The sequence below is a fragment of the Nannobrachium achirus genome (assembly GCF_963921795.1).
Source record: "Nannobrachium achirus genome assembly, chromosome: 12".
In the NCBI taxonomy this organism is placed as follows: Eukaryota; Metazoa; Chordata; class Actinopteri; order Myctophiformes; family Myctophidae; genus Nannobrachium; species Nannobrachium achirus.
In genome coordinates, this window is record NC_137832.1 from 15,173,807 (window position 1) to 15,193,420 (window position 19,614).

Consider the following 19,614-nt stretch of genomic DNA (forward strand, 5'->3'; position numbering starts at 1 on the left):
GCTGAAATGGTGATTTGTCATTTCTACCACTTTTTGTGGTCACATGTTCAGATACTGGATTCTGATTGGCTTAAAACAGTGGTAAATCAGTCAACAACCTTGAGTTGGCTCATGGACCCCGCCCCACTGTTGTGTTGCAGTTGATTGTAACTAAATAACCTTGCAAGTTACAACTGTTTTCTTTCATTTATATGTTTTCTTTCATTTATATGGTAGAAGTGGTAGAAAAGCAATTTACCATTCGAGTATGGGTTAGGCACAACCCTGAAACAGTGGTAAATCAGCCAACAACCCTCGAATGGCAAATGGCTTACTTTTAGACCAGTTGCTTTGGTTTATACCATAGTTACTGATGCCAAGGGTTAATTTCATTTTTATTTATTTCTGATGGATAATGAGCTCTTCATAATTATGCTGGATCCTGAATTCAAATTGGGCAGTTGGAATGTCCCCGATATACTGTCAATGTTAAACCAATTTCTGCACACTTTTAATTTAAAATAAAGTAAACTTTTGTCTTATGTATTGTTGCTAAAAGCCTTCAGGGTCCCACACATTTTTACCAATTAATTTCCAAAACGTTTCCAAAACTTTTCCAGAACATTGAACCCAATTTCCACGACCATAACAATTATTCAGCTCAATAACGAGTCGCTTACTCCTAGTCCTATGTGCAATGCCCAAAGACAGGTAGCGTATGCAGTGGTTCTCAACCTTTAAGACCGTGACCCCCGAAATAATCATATTTGAACTGGGGACCCCGGCACCCTGACGAGCACTAACAGTTGAGGAATTTTGTATAACACGGTTTTATTGTGAAAATAGCCGATCTACATGCTCACAACGCCTCGCGGCGCGGCGTTGTGAGCATGTAGATCGGTTATTTTCACAATTTCTGCCTCTAATATTTGACAATTTGGCCAATGTTTAATTTGTCATTTCAGAGGCATTAACAAAATCAATAACCAAAGACAATGCATAGCTATTTTTTTCCAGGACCCTTGATCAATTCCAAAACTTTTCCAGTAATGGAAAAATATTTTTCTAATTTCAAAATATTTCCAGGAATTTCATGACCGTGGGAACCCTGAGCCTTACAAGGAAAGAAACCCCTTCACTAGAAAGGGTGAACACTGTTCACCAGGATTTCCCTTTACTCATTCAAAATGACATTAGTTCAACACCACATCTTGAAAGTAGGCAATGATTTCAATCAAGGAAAGTGACATTTTAATTTAAGATTCTAGGTCATTATGCATCATCATTTTTCAGTCACTCTGGGAAAGTCATATCTTGTATGTGTTTGTGATAACAATCAGCAGTAGTTAAGTGGCATCTTAATTACACAAAACCTTTCTTAAATATGCATGTGTCATAAAAAAAAAAGTCAATTTACAACATATAAACATTACTACACGGTGCAGTCTAGTATGGCTTACTGACAAAAAGGCTATTAAATGACCATGGTTAACATTTGATTGACATGAAAGAAAAAATATAGTAAAATCGAATCTGACAAAAAAGAAACTTGGAGCATACCCACAGCAAACATAAATATTGTACTAACCCAGGACTATGAATATCATAGGGCATGGACCCCTTAGTTGAGAGAGAGATGAAGGAGGGACCCCCACAACCTGTTTCCATATAGTTTCATCTTTTGACTGCACAATCATCAGTGTATTTTGGAATCATGTCAATTTGTGTTTTCAGATATTTAACCACTTGAACCGTCAATACTTAAAAAATAAAACTTGACCTTTCACTCTGTACTTAGTCTGCTCTTTTTCCCTTCTACACCAAAGCTCTTAACCGAAAATAGCCGAAAACGCTTGTAGATCTGCTATTTTTGGCTAAAGTTCTCGTATATGGACACTAGGGTTCAAGTGGTTAATATAAAAAAGGAGAAAAAAATAAAGTTTCTATCACACAAAGATTTGGAGGACCCCCTAGGGCATACATGGGCAACTGGCAGCCCAGGGGCCACATGCGGCCCCCACCTTCACTTAATGCGGCCCGCAGGTTAATACCGGAATACTGATTTATTATTGGTTTCAGCTGTTACAATTCCAAACATGACCCGCTTTAATTACTCCATTCTATATTAGTAGCTTAATGACTAGTATAGTAGCATTAAAGTATTAAAATGTATTTTTTTTTTTACGTCCCATGTATTTGTATTTAGGTTCATAAAGTTAACATGAGTATATAACTAAATGCGTTTGAATTAAATCAAAATTTTACATTTCAGGATTCCAATTCAAAAAGAACAAAAAATAATTTAGGATTCCAATTCAAAAGAAGCTAAAATAGCCGATCCACTTGAGCTTGTAGATCTGCTATTTTTGCTTGTATGAGATACTGGAATGACAAATTAGGACATAGCAATATGCATTGTGGCCCTCTTGAGTGAAGGTGGAAATATAGTGGCCCTCTCCATCATCAAAGTTGCCCACCTCTGCCCTAGGGGTCCCGGACCCCCTGCTGAAGACCCCTGTCATAGGGCTTTCTTCCTGTGCAGCACTAAACACCCACGAGCAGCAAGAATCTGATGACTCCTCCGATCAGGACCTCCAGAAATGGGAGCCGAGCTGGCCTTTGGGCGGCATGATCGTTCTGCTTCGTAATGATGTCTGCATGGAAAGACAAAATAATGCTTACGTTTTGAAAAAAGGTTCTCATTCTAAGACTAATCCCCCCAATTACGTCAAAGCTTGCCACCTGAAAGCAGCTTTAACTGCTTTAACTTGCAATAAACAGTGGGCGCATAATAACAGTGTGCAGAGTTTATAGTTTACTTTATGTTGATCTACCGTTTGTTCTACAGCTGGACACTGAAGTGTCTCTTATACATAAAAATCACACCCGTGTGAACTGAGCGGTGGTCGTGGAGGCTGCGCAACAGCAAAACAAATATATGGGTAATAATAATAATAATAATAATAATAATAAAAATTAAAAAATATGTGTAAAAAAAAAATATATATATATGGGGGGGGGGGGGGGGGGGGGGGTGCTTGCTTGCGTGCATGCATGCATGATGTCACTCAGGCCGCCACTGCTATTGCAGTTGATGCTCAGGGCAGACTAGACTCAACAGCACCTCTCTGGTCACACAGGGTACTCAGGCTACATACACCAGAGGCTACATACAGACAGACACACAGACACACACGGATACACACACGGCCACGCTATGGAGACGGTGTGACCACCGCTCAATTACTAACTCACCTGTAGAAACTCCTTGAGCCTAATGACGGAGCCCATTTGTCCTTCACCGGTTACAGCTTCAATCCTAAGAGAAACAGAGAAGATAAAAGATAGGATACTGTGACTTAATAACTCGCTGGTACAATTATCCCGTCAGCATCATAACTGTACCACTGACTAAACTAGGATTTTATTTACCAAATGTTGCAGATTTACAAGCAGAATGTAAATGTATTTTGTCCATACTCTTTCTGGATGTAAAGCTAGCACGCACCTCTGCAAGTACTCCTCTTTGATAAGCAGAATGAGCTTCAAGAACTGTCCCTGATACTGCTTCATCAAAGCATGGCCACAAACCTGTAGGATTATATCAGCCACACAAGACACAGTACGAGTGTTATCCATTAGTCCATAGTCATGCAAACTAACGTCACAACATTTTACAGATGATCATAAATGTTTGATCCTCCAGAATTTGGGTGATCCACAGAGAACGCCATATGCACCGCGATGAAAACAAACAAGTCAGTCACTTCCTCATTGAAAGGACCATGGTGGCGTCAGATGGTGTCTAAAATATATTTCAAAATAGTAGCCCGGGCACCAAAAACAGCCGGGGATCTGACACCATCTTGTGCATGGACCGCCATTCAAATGGACGCAAATAAGTGTAGCAATTAGCTAGCCGGGTCTTTTAAATGCTGGGGGTTCTAAAGACTTGTTTTTTAGGCTTTTATGCCTTTATTGGATAGGACAGTAGACTGACAGAAAATGGGGGGAGAGATGGAGAGTGACACGCGGCAAAAGGTTGTCTGGATCGAGAATAGAACCGGCGACGCCGCCAGGCATCCATGGCTATGTGGCAAAGCCTAAGTGGTATGCGCCTGGACCAGTAGGCCAGTGGGCGCCCCTAAATGCTGGGGGTTCTAACCTCTAATCGATTCGGTTGCTAATTAAACGTCCAGGCTACTATTTGGAAATACACAGTATGTTATAATGAACTGAACTCACCTCAAGGAAGTCAAACAGCAGTGTGGCGGTGATGTCCGCCAGCGGCTCCATGTTCAGCATCTGAGAGAGCCAGCGCCAACCGTGGTTCAACCCATGAGGGTCAGGCTGGAGGAGGAGGACAGAATGAAATGGAGGGTGATGAACATGTAGGACAGCTAGGGGTCTTCAACGTTTTCAGGCCAAGGACCCCTTACTTGAGAGAGAGATGAAGCAGGGACCCCCACAACCTGTTCAATAGATTCCATATAGTTTCATTGTTTGACAGCACAATCATCAGTGTATTTTGGATTCATGTCAATTTCAGATATTTAACCACTTGAACCGTCAATACTTAAAGTTGTACCATGTAACTTTTTATATAAAACAAATCTTAAAATTGTCCTAACTGTTAAATCGCTAAAGTTTTAGAACACCCACTCCGTGAATTTCAGCCTGTAAAGCCTTCTCTATATATGTAAACTGCGATCCTTGCCGTGGACCGGATCTCGCGCCAAAATTGCGTCATCACACTACCGGCCAATCACAGCGAGGGTTATACAACTGCCGGCCAATCACAGCGCATCTTGAAGTGGGGTCGCTATGGCAGCCATATTTGTTGTCGCCCGTTTGTACCATCCCTTCTCTAGGTAATTTCGCCTACCAGGCAGGGTGAAGGAGTCCGTATCTCTGGAATTACTGAACGCACAGGAACAAGGGACCCCTCAAAAGATAGATCTCAGCGAGGTGGAGGCAGACGCGGGGGTCTGAAGGTACGAAAAACGGCCGAAAGACGCGGACGCGACCGCGGTTTGCTATAGGGCTAATGACCACTAGTTGGGCATCTTACACAGTATAGCTTTAAAGTTGTACCATGTAACTTTTTTTATAAAACAAATCTTAAAATTGTCCTAACTGTTAAATCGCTAAAGTTTTAGAACACCCACTCCGTTATTTTCAGCTTCTGAAGCCTTCTCTTTATATGTTTTCTTCTTAGCAGTGACAGGGGCGGGATTTCGCGCCAAAATGACGTAATCTGCATCATCTGTATACGTTGTGTATACGTTGCCCAATCACATCGCCGATCATGCACACATGGTACACTACCAGCCAATCACAGCTTATCTGCTCTGGTCTCCAGGAAGCGCCTCCGCTTGGCTACAGTGTTTACCATGGTGAAGGATTTTAACCTCTTAATCCACAAATCCTGGCCAGAAAATTACGTTCTACCATGCGTTCTACCCCTCCACGGATTACTATCGGTCGCGGTGGTTTGCGGCGCCGCTACGGTGGTCCGCGGCGGTGGTCCGCGACGACTCCGGCCGAAAAACGGCCGAAAAAAGCAATACCGCTACTGACCACTAGTTGAGCAACTTACACAGTATAGCTTTAAAGGACAACTTTAGTTTTTTACAACAAGGGTTCATATTTTAGATTGTAATTAAAGAATATAAAAGATGAGTGTTAAAATTATTTCATTTACTTCTGTCTTTTGTTTTAGAGATTCTTATTTCAGTGGCTGGGGGCATGCGTACAAGTGGCTAAATATGTCATTTTACACAGAATAAGCCCATTCCCAAGATACAACGCAACCTTTCATGGTTGGATGTGACTTATGGGGGCTAGAAGTGTTACTGTAAATAGCAATAAAGAAATTGCTGGCTTATATTTAGCCATGCCCCGCATTTTAGCAAGGTAAACACGATAAAACAATAGAACGAAGCAAATGAAAACATTTCAACACTCACTTTTCTTTCTAATTACAATCTAAAATATTTTATATGTAAAAAAACAAAGTTGTCCTTTAATTAACTTGACCTTTCACTCTGTAGTGTGCTCTTTTTTTCCCCTCTACACCAAACCCCTTTGCTGAAAATAGCCTGTCTGCTATTTTTGGCTGAAGTTCTCAGAATATGGATGCTAGGGTTCAAGTGGTTAACATAAAAAAAGAGAAAACAAAAGGTTTCTATCACACAAAGATTTGGAGGACCCCCTGTAGTAACTCTGAGGACCCCCTAGGGGTCCCGGACCCCCTGTTGAAGACCCCTGATGTAGAATGCATTTTGCAACTGTATTTGCACTGTATTTACACTTAGCCAACTGCGCTGGCTAAGTGTTAATATGAACTTTTGTATGGTTGTATTGGTTGCAGTGATTGTTGCGTGTGTATAGGTTATAAACCGTCTGCAAATCAAATTTCCCTTATGGGACAATAATGTTTGAATTTAACTGAAACAATTTATGGACCAAATGGTAACCTCTAAATATATACACCAATCAAGCTCAATTCCACACACAAGTACAGTAAGTCAACCTTAGTGAGCAAAAACATGTGATATGTAAATGATTAGACTGATGTAGTTAATTTTGGAATAAATTATACCGGAGCATTCTCTATGGCAGCGGTTATCAACCTTTTCACACCAAGTACCACCTCAGAAAATCTCTCCAAGTACCTCTCCAAGTACCAAGTAAAGTAAAAACATTCCTTTCCGAGAAACGGCCGCCACAAAACTGTGAAAAGTGATGACACTAAACCATAGTTTTATGGGGTCCGTTTTTACCCCAAGGAATGTTTTTCCTGGAAAACAAATGCTTGCAATGGATTCAGAATCCCGAAAAACACCTAGTTTGACCCCTCACATGCTACTTAAAGCATATTTATTTTTTGTATTATTTTACTCTACAGTAAAGTCTATGAGAGCCCAACTTTGATTGGCTCCCACATGTTTCCCAAGACAAATCTGCGATGCCCTTATAGCCAAAAATGTTCCATAGAGCATGTTCTAACTGTGTGCCAAATGTCATGCTTCTTTCATAAAGTGCACGATTCCATCAAAATACTGCCCGAAACGCCTGGACTACCATGAAAACAGAGTAATGAAACAACTCTTACCCCTTGCTTGGAGCCGTAGGGCCATCTCTGCTGTATGATGGCAGCGTACAGACGGATCATTCCAGACATCCTCTTCAGGAAGGAATCCTGACCTTCCACCTGGCCGTCATCTATACGGTAGCCCAGAACCCTGTTGATGCAAGAACCACATGTTTCTGACACACCCAATAAATCCCAAGTCCTGTTGATGGTGTCTGGGTAGTTCAGTCTGTAATATTTTAGTATTTTGATTTCAGTGGGTGGGGGCATACGTACAAGATATGGCTATATATGTATTTTTAGATACAATAAGCCGGCAATTTCTTTATTACCATTTACACCAGCCTCCATAAGTCACATCTGAATGGGCTTGTTGTGTCTAAAAATACATATTTAGCCACTTGCATTCATGCCCCCAACCTGGGGGCATGCATGCAAATCAAAATTGTTAAATCGTTAAAAACGATACAAAGAAGAAAATGAAAACATTTTAACATTCATTTCTTCTCTTCTCTAATGACTACCTAAAATATTAAAAAAAACAAAGTTGTCCTTTATGATTAGAATAATGACTAATCCTTATTGAAGTACCGAGACCACCTTGGTGCAATAAGTGTTCATTATGATGGCGAGTTAAGGCATTTCTCCCAAATGCAAACATTTAAAAACAGAAGACTGAAACACACAGTAGAACCATCATTACCCAAATCTAAATTGGATCCAACAGGTTTTACTTTTAAAATATCCATGCTAATTTCCTGAGCCAATGTTCCGATTTTGACCCGTGTTGCAATATGAATGAGTGACTCTGACCTCTGATAATCCTCCACAGAAGTGCCATCCTTCATGGGAGGATAATGGGGCACGGCGTAAGGGCACTTCTTGTGCAGGTGAGCGAGGATGAGATCTCCCACGTTGGGGTGTTTCTCCCAAATCCCCGAGGCCACCGCAGCGATGGGGAAGGCAGCGTCATGGTGAGAGGCCACCTCCTCTTCACCTTGTTTCTAAAGAGGGAAAGTAAAGAGCATGTACCAAGGTCAAGGTCATAGGCCAGTCAATCTAAGACAAAAAAAGGCCCAACCCAAAAGAAATTACAATAGTAATGTGACATAGTTTCTTTTATTGGTCAAAATACTCTCCTGCATCATATATTAAAAGTTGTGAATTATATATTTAGTGGATCAAGGTAAATTAAATTCAGGGGGTTCCAGTTTGGGCCCCATTCACTTACTATACAGGAAAAAAAGACCCCACAAAATCTTCTTTAAGTAGCATGTACTGTATGGCATTACTAGGGTTTTTTCATGATTCTGAATCCATTGCAAGCATTTGTTTTGCACAAAAAAACATTCCTTGTGCTAAAAACGGCCCCACAAAACTATGGTTTGGTGATGAGTCATCACTTTTCACAGTTTTGTGTGGTCCATTTTTAGCACAAGGAATGTTTTTCATGCAAAACAAATGCTTGGAATGGATTCAGAATCATGAAAAAACCCTAGTTAGACTCCTCACATACTACTTAAACAAGATTTTTTTGGGGGTCTTTGGGTGAATGAGACCCAAACTTGACCCCCCAAATTTACCTTGATCCACAAAATATATAATTCACAACTTTGAATATGTTATTTGGATGACGCAAAGGATCATAAAAAAAACCTGAATGATTACTATTGCAATTTATTTTGGGTCAAACCAAAGATCGACTGGACTATCAAAGGTAAACTTTATTTGTCCACAAGGGAAATTGTTCTTAGGCTTTCACCCCTGCTAGCCACACACAAAACATCAGTGATAAAATACATACTAGAAATACATAACACAGGGGGGACACAACATTACACAAGTACACAGATAGTGATTAATCAATACTCTGTCATTGCTGTTTCAGAGCCTCGTTGAACAATTTAGTGGACACGGGCACAAATTATTTTTTTTTTAGCTGTACGGCTGTACGTAGTTGACGTGGATGTTTCAGTTTTTTTGTAGTGGAAAAAATGCTATTGTGGAAAATCGTTATTATTATAGGTGTGAAATTAAGTACAGTAGGTCATATATCCACGAGTTTCCTACGCCCCATAGTGCATTGCGCAAACGTCTGCACCGAGGTTCCGCCGCCGATTTACAAGCTCACAACGGGTTGCATCTGCGACGCGACGTGAGCTTGTATGTCTGCTGTTAAACCCGGAAGTTTGGTCCTGATAGTCTCCAGTAAACTCCCGCGGAAACTTGTGGATAGGATTAGCCAAACGGCATACATTGTGCCACCAAATGGCATAGATCAGGGGTCTTCAATATTTTCAGGCCAAAGACCCCTTAGTTGAGAGAGAGACATGATGCAGCGACCCCCACAACCTTTTCATAGATTCCAGAACCTTCGGACTTGTGGGCAGGGTGCCACGGCATTGGTCCGAAGGTTCATTAGTCCGAAGGTTCATTAGTCCGAATTTGTTAAGAATACTATGCCTAACTCTAACCCTAACTCTAACCCTAACCTCAGTAACCCTAACTAAATTCGGACTAATGAACCTTCGGACTAATGAACCTTCGGACTTATGGGCAGTCCCCATAGTTTCATCATTTGACAGCATGATCATCAGCGTATTTTGGATTCATATCAATTTGAGTTTTCAGGTATTTAACCACTTGAGCAGTCATTACCTAATAAACTTGACCTTTTACTCTGTAGTTTGCTCATTTTCCCCTCTAAACCAAACCTCTTTGCCGAAAATAGCCGATCTACAGCTGCGAGGCGTTGTGAGCTTGTAGATCTGCTATTTCTGGCTACAGTTCTCAGAATATGGACACTAGGGTTCAAGTTGTTAATATAAAAATGATTGGAAGATTTTGAGGACCCCCTGTAGTAACTCGGTGGACCCCCTGTTGAAGACCCCTGGCATAGATTAAAAAATCTAAAAATAAAAATAAAACATATTTTGTACTGTAATTACTGTACTGTTCCACAACAAAGAGCACCAAACGCTTACCACAAACTTCTCTGCCAACTTGTAGCTGACGTATTCCAGGCCCTTGGGGTGCTGAGCGGTGGAGACGGACTTCCCAGCCGACACCACTGACCTTCCGCACAGCAGCTTGTCCAGCTTGTCAAACACTTCCCTGAGCAGCGAGCCTGAGATACTGGAGATCTGACTGACTGGGATGGTGGCTGATTTCTGGAGCTCCATTCTCAACTTCTTTGTCTGAATCAAACATAGATTTGCATACAGTGTTGATTTTTACGTACAATTACAATTTAACATTTTTTAAGCAAAGGTTTCATTTATAGCTTGGGGCCTTTCCACCAAAAGAACCTTCGTTCAAGAACCAGTGGCGTTCAGTTTTCTTGGAACCTTGGTTCGTTCTTGGAACCTTGGTTCGTTCTTGCGAACCGGACGCGAACTGGCTTGCGTTTCCACCAGATTGAACCAGAGGAACCAAGGATTTTGTGGTTCCCGTTCCGAACCAACTTTTATGGTTCGGAACCAACTTGGTTCTTGTTGGAAAAGCTCACCTCTGGTTCATCCCATAGGCAGGAGAAAGAACCCGAACTGGTTCTTTGCCGGTCGAAAAGCGCCCTTTGAGAGCCAGAAGGGTCACATGGAATGACATTCTCTATGTGAATGTGTAAAGTTAAACATCTGCTCTGAAACCCTTTGTCATCTTTATATTAATAACGCTTCTGTTTGGACACGCGTTGTCTGATACTGTGTTTATGTGACCGTAAGCTGTAGAACTTAACACACCACAACACACAGTGGTTGACTGACACCTGTAAGAACTTGGCTCTTGAAGAGCACAGAAGCATTCCATCTTTCTCCTTATGTATGGGCCAAGATATTGCATATTTTCTTGTCCCCTGAGGCCCCTTTAACATCAATTCCAATGTTCCCCCATGACGGTGTCAGCGTCAGTGTTATTATGAATTCTAAAACGGCTAGTTCCATTCCTTGATTCTGATTGGCTGGTTTCCCATGCTGTGGTATATGAGACTATAATCCACACCTTGAATCAGATTATATCAAACCCAGGTGCGTTATTTCTTTCCACAGTGTTCCACAGTGCACCAATTATCTGCAGCAGGGAACTGCTTTCCTGCCGACCTTGTAGTGAATTATTAGTTAAATAGAACAGTTTTAATTGGTACATGTCAATGATTTTTCATGCTGCCATATTGTAACCGTTTTAGAAAAGCAGTAAGCCACCCAAGGCATGTGGTTACCTGTATTTTATAACGGCTGAGATGGTTGGAGACACTCTGCTTCGTCTCGTGTCTCACCACACCTCTCAGCCGTAATAAAATACCAAGGTAGCCACATGCCTCTTGTGGCTTATTGCTTCATTACACATTACACGCTGTAGAATTAGGTGTATATAAATGCATAAGCCCACCTGCATATCCTTTGGGTCATTAAGGTCCTCAATTGACTGTGCACACTGAGTACACTTGCCCTGTAGCTCCTTGTACCACTTCAGAGTGCTGTCTTCAGCTTTGGTCTGCAGACCTGTTGAAAGAAGAACCACTCAACAATCCATACAATTCTGACTGTCAAATAATGTAATATCTTTGAACTCATTTAGGACTGAGGCCGATTCAGAAAACACCCTCTAAATCCTGAACCTATGTTTTCTGAAAATCTTCTTTCATCTTCATTTGTTTGAAAAATAATTTAAACTAGTGAAAATAGACGATATACAAGCACACAACTTGTAGATCTGCTATTTTCACTGGTTTTGTGTGACAGTCTTGAATGATGAAGCAGGGCTTTACTTGACGAAGAAAAAAAACATGCACATTTGAAACTTGGAGATACAAGGTTTCTGCCCGACAGTGACGATATGTTGCCATATACCTGTACAACAAGAACCCCAAAAGGGGTTCCCATCTTACGACAGTGGTTCTCAAACTTTTCAGGCTGCGCCACCGCAACCGCCAAAATAATCATATTTTAACTGGTGAGCATGTAGATCGGCTATTGTCACAATTTCTGACTCTAATATTTGGCAATTTTGCCAATGTTTAATTTGTCATTTTAGAGGCCCTAAATTCTCACTTAAGAAAGGTGCATATACCCATACTCTTAAACTTTATGTTGGTTTGTTTACTGTTGAGTGAGAAAACAATGTGGCATATTAAGCTAAACATCTGGGGATATTAAGCTTAACATCTGGGGACCCCCCAAAATAATTTGGGGACCCCCCTGGGGGTTTCGACCCACAGGTTGAGAACCACTGGGTTACAATAGGGTGCTTCTCCAGCTTCCATTATTCACTCGCTCTCTTGGTGTTTTTACCTTTCCTCTGTGCCTTCTCTTTGGCTGAAATGGCTGCTTTCTTCCTCTGCTCCTCCTGCTGCGCCTGCAGCTCCACCTGCTTCTTGCGCTCCTCGTGGTCCTCCTGCTCCTTCTGCTTCCTCTCCTGGGTCTTGGCCGTCTCCTCCTGCATCAGCCTGATGAGGGCCCGCATCTCATGCAGGGCCCGCTCTGCCACCGTCATGTCCTCCACACTGGGGAACTCACCCTGAGGAAGCGGAAAATGAAAATAGAAATATACTTGATAGGTATTTTGTTGTGGTTAATATCATCCTTTTATCAATTCATATAGATTGTTAGATTATGAATTATGATACATAATTATATGATTCATTTATTAGGTTATATTATGTGGACTACTGTCTGAACTTACAGTATAGGAGACCATGTTTTGGTTGTACTGTAAGTTCAGGCTAGTGGATTACAGGTCATGGCGACTTTGGTTACCCTGACTACGAGACCATGTTTTGGTTGTACTGTAAGTTCTGACTAGTGGAAAATTACCAACACTCTACGTGTCTCTGTCTTCTTGTTATGATAATGGGAACGAATCAATGAGTCCCACGATCTTACTGTCATATACTGTATTCCTTATATACAGTATGTTAACTTCCATCTTTGGAAGAGAGAATTAGCAGGCTGCCACTAGGATGGTATGCTCACTGTTTTGTCTCTGTGTCTGACTCTTTTCAATACAGCAATTTATTGATTGTCCTTTGGCTCGTCTCTGTCTTATTTTGGTAATGGATTTATCCATATCCATATTTATTTAATTATTAATTTATTTAACACATATATCAGGGGTCTTCGACGTGTTCAGGCCAAGGACCCCTTAGTTGAGAGAGAGAGAGATGAAGCAGGGACCCCCCCCCCCCCCCCCGCAACCTTTTCATAGATTCCATGACAGCACAACCATCAGCGTATTTTGGATTCATGTCAATTTTTGTTTTCAGATAACGTATTTAACCACTTGAACAGTCAATACGTAACTTGACATTTCACTCTCTTTTTCCCCTCTACACCAAACTTCTTTGCTGGAAATGGCCGATCTACAAGCTCACAACGCCTCGCAATGTAGAGTTGAGGAATTTTGTATAACACGGTTTTATTGTGAAAATAGCATCACGTTGCGAGGCGTTGTGAGCATGTAGATCTGCTATTTTCACAATTTCTGCCTCTAATATTTGACAATTTGGCCAATGTTTAATTTGTCATTTCAGTATTAACAACATCAATAACCAAAGACAATGTATAGCTATGTTTTCCAGGACTTTCCAGGACCCTTGATAAATTCCAAAACTTTTCCAGTACTGGAAAAAATATTTTCCTAATTTCAAAATATTTCCAGGAATTTCATGACCGTGAGGAAACCCTGACTGTAAGAGACAAAGTAGACCAACCTCATTGGTGGTCCGCACCACCTCCGACACCTGCGAGCAGAGCTGGTTGCCGCGGGTGATGTAGGACGGCAGGTCCGGGGGCGCGGGGCCCGTCTTGGACTGCGTGGCGGGCTCCAGGAGCTGGTTGAGCTGCAGGATCTCCTCCTGGATGGTGTTGAGGTTCCGCAGCCTCTCCCTGCCCTCCACCTGCCTCTGTCGCTCCGACTCGGCCTCCCGCAGCCGCTGCTGCTCCGCTTCCCTCAGCCGGAGGTTAAGGATCTGAGGGGAGCCCCGTGGGGAATCGTGATTAGGGATGCGATGATACGTTTATCATGATTAAAAATAAAAAAAAAACACACACACACAATAATCGTATCGTGGAGATTTAATCTATCGTGAAATCCTCCTCCGTCATGCACTGGGATCAATTCACCTTTTATTTGCCGAGATGCATATCTGGTACCACTTAAAGGACAACTTTAGTTTTTTACAAAAAGGGTTCATATTTTAGATTGTAATTAAAGAATATAAAAGATGAGTGTTAAATTGATTTCATTTACTTCTTTCTATTGTTTTAGAGATTCTTATTTCAGTGGTTGGGGGCATGCGTACAAGTGGCTAAATATGTCATTTTACACAGAATAAGCCCATTCTCAAGATACAATGCAACCTTTCATGGTTGGATGTGACTTATGGGGGCTAGAAGTGTTCCTGTAAATAGCAATAAAGAAACTGCTGGCTTATTGTGTCTAAAAAGACATTTAGCCACTTGTACGCATGCCCCCATGCGTACGCATGCCCCACATTTTAGCACGGTAAACGCGATAAAACAATAGAACGAAGCAAATGAAAACATTTTAGCACTCACTTTTTCTTTTCTCTAATTACAATCTAAAATATGAACCCTTGTTGTAAAAAGGTTGTCCCTTAAACCCTCTATTTGTAAAACGTACTTATAATATACATACTTGATAGTCTTTTTTTCACTCTAACAAATCTCTTGCCAAAAAATAGCTATTTTTAGGCAAACGTTATGCCCCAGGATAATGTATGTTGGGGATTTTTTGATTACCGCGATAATATTGTAAATCGCGATTTCTTTGGTCACAATAATCGCGATATGACATTTTCATATTGTCCCATCCCTAATCGTGGTACATCATGATTGAAAATTGTGCTTCATACACACAACAGAGGCCATCTCCCAAAGCCTAACTCTACATCATGTCAAACGGCAAAATACCTTCATTCTGTGCCTTTGCTCTTCCTTCAGCTTCTCGTGCCGCCCAATGCTCTCTTTGGTTCTACCAGAGAAACAAGAGCATTTTGTTACAACACAATAATATACTGTATATACATTTGGAAAGGGTTTTAAAAACAAAAAAAACACGTTTGAGTAACGTGCTTCGTACTCTCTGTTCATCATGTCCATCATGCTCTGATGCTCCTGGCGCTGTTTCAGCTCCATCAGTTCCTCGAAACGTTTGAGCTGCTCCGACTCGCGGTTCGCCACAGAGGCCACCAGCCGCTCCTGCATCTCCTGCCTCAGGTTAAGCTCCGTCTGCATCAAGACACAAAGGGTTTTAGATTTGAACCCCATTGACCATTATTTTATGCGTTAACTATAAAAAAATAGCAGATATACAAGCTCACAGCGCGGCACCGAGTGCCGCACTGTGAGCTTGTAGATCTGCCATTTTTGAAAAATCGCGAACATTTGTGCAAGTCTTTGAATATGTTTTCAAACTTTTTTTCACGTCAAGGACACCCAAAATTACATGTATTTGGCCGCAGACCCCCCATCTCAAAATAGGTTGTTCCAGGGACCACCCAGAAGCAAATATTTGAGTTACAAATGTACGCTTTTAAAAAGATATATTCAAAGAAAATCACAATTTAAAAAAGAAATAGCAGATCTACAAGCTTGCAGTGTGGTACTCTGTGCCATGCTGTGACCTTGTATATCTACTAGTTTTCAATAGTTAGTAAATAATTCTATGCCTAAATAAGACCAGAATATGGTCTGGAGATCCATGAAGTGTTTTCTTTAAGGCACTGTGAGCTTATGATATATAGTATAATTGTTACACATACAGAACGTGGGTGAGAACTGAGAATATGAAAATAGTCTTTAGCTTAATTTATACTCCATAGCGTGAGGGTGTCCCTTGGTGAAAAATAACTGATCTGATTGAGAAGCTGCAATGCCATTAGGGATGGGACGATAAGCGATATTATCATTTATCATGATAAAAAACACTCACAATAATCGCATCATGGAGTTTTAATTTATCGTTATATCGTCTTCCGTCATGCACTGGGTTCAATTCACCTTATATTTGCCGAGCTGCATATCCGGTACCATTTTATCCTTCTATAATTGGTAAAAGGAACTTAACATACGTACTTGATACAGACGTATACGTACTTGATACAGACTAAAGGCCCATTCCCACTGGGCCAATGGGACAGATAAAAAAAATCTCTTTCTCCAGATATTTTTCCATTCAAAGTGGATGGTAGATATAGATAAAAAAAATATCTGCCACAGATATTATCTTTTATCTGTGGCAGATGTTTTTTTTATCTGTATCTACCATCCACTTTGAATGGAAAAATATCTGGAGAAAGAGATCTGGCCCAGTGGGATTGGGCCTTTATACGAACTTGATACAGACTTTATTTTTTCACTCTATCAAATGTCTTTATCACAATAATATCGTAAAATGCGTATTTCTTTTGTCACACCATGATATGAAATGTTCATATCGTCCCATCCCTAGATGCCATCATACTATTGCAGGGGTCTTCAACGTTTTCAGGTCAAGGACCCCCTAGCTGAGAGAGAGATGAAGCAGGGACCCCAGATTCCGTATAGTTTCATCGTTTGACAACACAATTATCAGTGTATTTTGGATTCATGTCAATTTGTGTTATCAGATATTTAACCATTTGAACCGTCAATACTTAATAAACTTGACCTTTCACTCTGTACTTAGTCTGCTCTTTTTTCCCCTCTACACCAAACCTCTTTGCCTAAAATAGCCGATCTACAAGCTCACAATGCCTCGCAGCACGAGGCGTTGTGAGCTTGTAGATCTGCTATTTTTGGCTAAAGTTCTCAGAATATGGACACTAGTTCAAGTGGTTGATATAAAAGAGAAACAAGGTTTCTATCACACAAAAATTTGAAGGACCCCCTGTAGTAACTCTGAGGACCCCCTAGGGGTCCCAGACCCCCTGTTGAAAACCCCTGTACTAGTATTGTGTATAATTAGGCAATAGAGTAAACCATGCCCAACCTTGGCCTTGGCACGGTGCTTCTCTTCACATATACGGATGCACCCGGCTGTCTGCGTTGCCCTGGGAGACACCAGAGAGATGGTGGGCGTAGGCGTCCGACTGGACACAGGACTGAGACCCTCTCCTGGACCGCTCCTCCCATCATCATCAACAACAACCTACAGCAGCACAGCAGATCAACATGAAGAGACGTGATCAAATGTTCAGAGAAGACCAAGGAAAAAAAGTGTATTTAATATCGTCGTTGTCGGGTGGAAACATTCTATGTCCAAAACCGTTTGTTTTGTATTTATCATTTTAAAAATGAGTTAAACTAGTGAAAACAGCCGATCTACAAGCACACAACGCCTCGCGCCGCGAGGCGTTGTGTGCTTGTAGATCTGCTGTTTTCACTACTTTTGTGCAACGGCCTTGTACGGTGAAGCAGGGCATTACTTTGTGAAAATATGTACACATTTGAAACTTGGAGATACAAGGTTTCTGCCCGACAGTGACGATATGCTGGATTACAAATTACAAATCACTGGTACAAGGTCAACTAAAAGGAGATTGAATATAAGACCTCCAAGTTGTTATACTAGTAAGCTTTTCGGCTTATTTACACAGGAACCACTTTTTGTATCTCAAATAATCTCATATAATATTGAAAGACAGACGGATAGAATAGATTCTAGAACACAGTACTTTGCATAGGACAGGCGTGGGCAACTTTGATGATGGAGAGGGCCTCTACATGTTCACACACTCCAGAGGGCCACAATGCAAATACATAGCAAAAATAGCCGATCTACAAGCTTGTAGATCTACTATTTTTGCTATTTTCGAAAAGGAATCCTGAAAAGAAACTTTTTTGTTCTTCTTTTTTTTTAAATGTCAAATGCATTTATGTTCTTATGTTAACTTTATGAACTTAAATACAAATACATTAGACATAAAAAATACAATAACATTTGAATACTAGTCATTTAGCTACTAAAATAGACTGAAGTAATTAAAGCGTGTCATTTCTCCAAGTTTGGAATTGTAATACCTGAAATCAATAGTGATTCCAATATTCCACAGTATTCCAATATCAACCTGCGGGCCGCATAAAGTGAAGTTGAGGGCCGCATACAAGTTGCCCATGTATGGCATAGGATATCATCAGTAACAAAAGAGAAAAAAGTTACCTTTGCCTGTTCGGTGTCGGCCTTTGAGGAAAGGTTTACAAGTGGAGTGGTTGAGAGACCAGTGTTTGGAGGGGTTGCTGTAGATGGTAACGGGCTTATTGAGAGTGGAGATGGGATCTCCTCACACGGGCTGGAGTCACGGGAGACATATCCAAAGGAGCAGGTCTTCTGAGATCTGGGACTGAGTCTCTTCAAGATGAACCCGGAGAGAGGCGACAAACTGGGGGCCTCATTGCAACCAGCTAAAATATCCTGTAGATTGATTGAAGAATGTATTAGAACAGGGGTCTTCAACATTTTCAGGCCAAGGGCCCCTTAGTCGAGAGAGAGATGAAGCAGGGACCCCCACAACCCATAGATACCATATAGTTTGACAGCACAATCATCAGTGTATTTTGGATTCATGTCAATGTGTGTTTTCTTTTACTCTGTACTCTTTTTTCCCCTCTACACCAAACCTCTGCGAGGCATTGTGAGCTTGTAGATTTGCTATTTATGGCTAAAGTTCTCTGAATATGGACACTAGGGTTCAGGTTGTTAATATAAAAAGGATTGGAAGATTTGGAGGACCCCCTGTAGTAACTCTGAGGACCCCCTAGGGGTCCCGGACCCCCTGTTGAAGACCCTTGTATTAGAAGGTTCCATAGGAAAAAGTACAGTTTCAGGACAGTACAAATCACTGGTACAAGGTCAAATAAAAGGAGATCCTAATCAGCTTTTCGGCTTATTTACACAGGAACCACTTTATGTAGGCCGATCTCATATAACATTGAAAGACAGATGATAGAACACAGAATTTTGCATAGGATATAATCAGATATACGGATGGTGTATGAGTATAGTAGGCTATTATTATACAGTTGGTAAGTGGTATAGTTTTAACTTTAATCGGCAATAATGAGTTAGCATAATTAACATAACTTAGCGAAGAGTAATGATGAGTTCTGTAAGCTAGCGTTTATAGCAACTTTACTCACCTCGCCCTTTTCAGGACATTCTGTGTTGTATTTGAGTTTTCCTTTGGATGAGTTTTTCAAGGCATCTAATGTTTCCCACCGTAGACTTTCAGCAGGCATAATGATGGGATAATAAACAAAAATAATAATAAACAAAACTCTACTTCGCTAAAAGCTTGACACGGAAACCGGCTGATGTTGTTACATTAATAACAGTCCGACTTGCAACTGTGTGAACGTGATTAGAGGTTCCGGCTATGGAGTACTCATTTCAGATTTGTCGCCCCCTAGTGGCGAAAAAAGAAGGACATCTGGGAACTCAGATTATCCTTTTATTTGACTGTAAAAAGTCAGTTTCTTCTCAAATAATGATGACAATTATTACTATTAGATACATGAAATATGCTGGGCGTGGGGATCTATAAA

The 19,614-nt window shown here is 41.0% G+C and overlaps 1 protein-coding gene across 1 annotated transcript; it reads right to left on the bottom strand.

Annotated features, from left to right (window-relative positions):
- Window positions 1-1,335: 1,335 nt before the first annotated feature.
- Window positions 1,336-19,357, bottom strand: gle1 (GLE1 RNA export mediator). Its single transcript, XM_080739639.1, has 15 exons — window positions 19,210-19,357; window positions 18,233-18,484; window positions 17,063-17,221; window positions 15,173-15,321; window positions 15,004-15,064; window positions 13,782-14,039; window positions 12,364-12,589; window positions 11,462-11,574; window positions 10,060-10,272; window positions 7,889-8,079; window positions 7,097-7,226; window positions 4,225-4,329; window positions 3,488-3,570; window positions 3,235-3,298; window positions 1,336-2,633 (listed from the first exon to the last, which is right to left on the bottom strand). Exons 1-15 carry the CDS (start codon window positions 19,306-19,308, stop codon window positions 2,565-2,567), a joined length of 2,172 nt encoding a protein of 723 aa, XP_080595765.1. The 5' UTR covers window positions 19,309-19,357; the 3' UTR covers window positions 1,336-2,564.
- Between the last annotated feature and the right edge of the window lie 257 nt (window positions 19,358-19,614).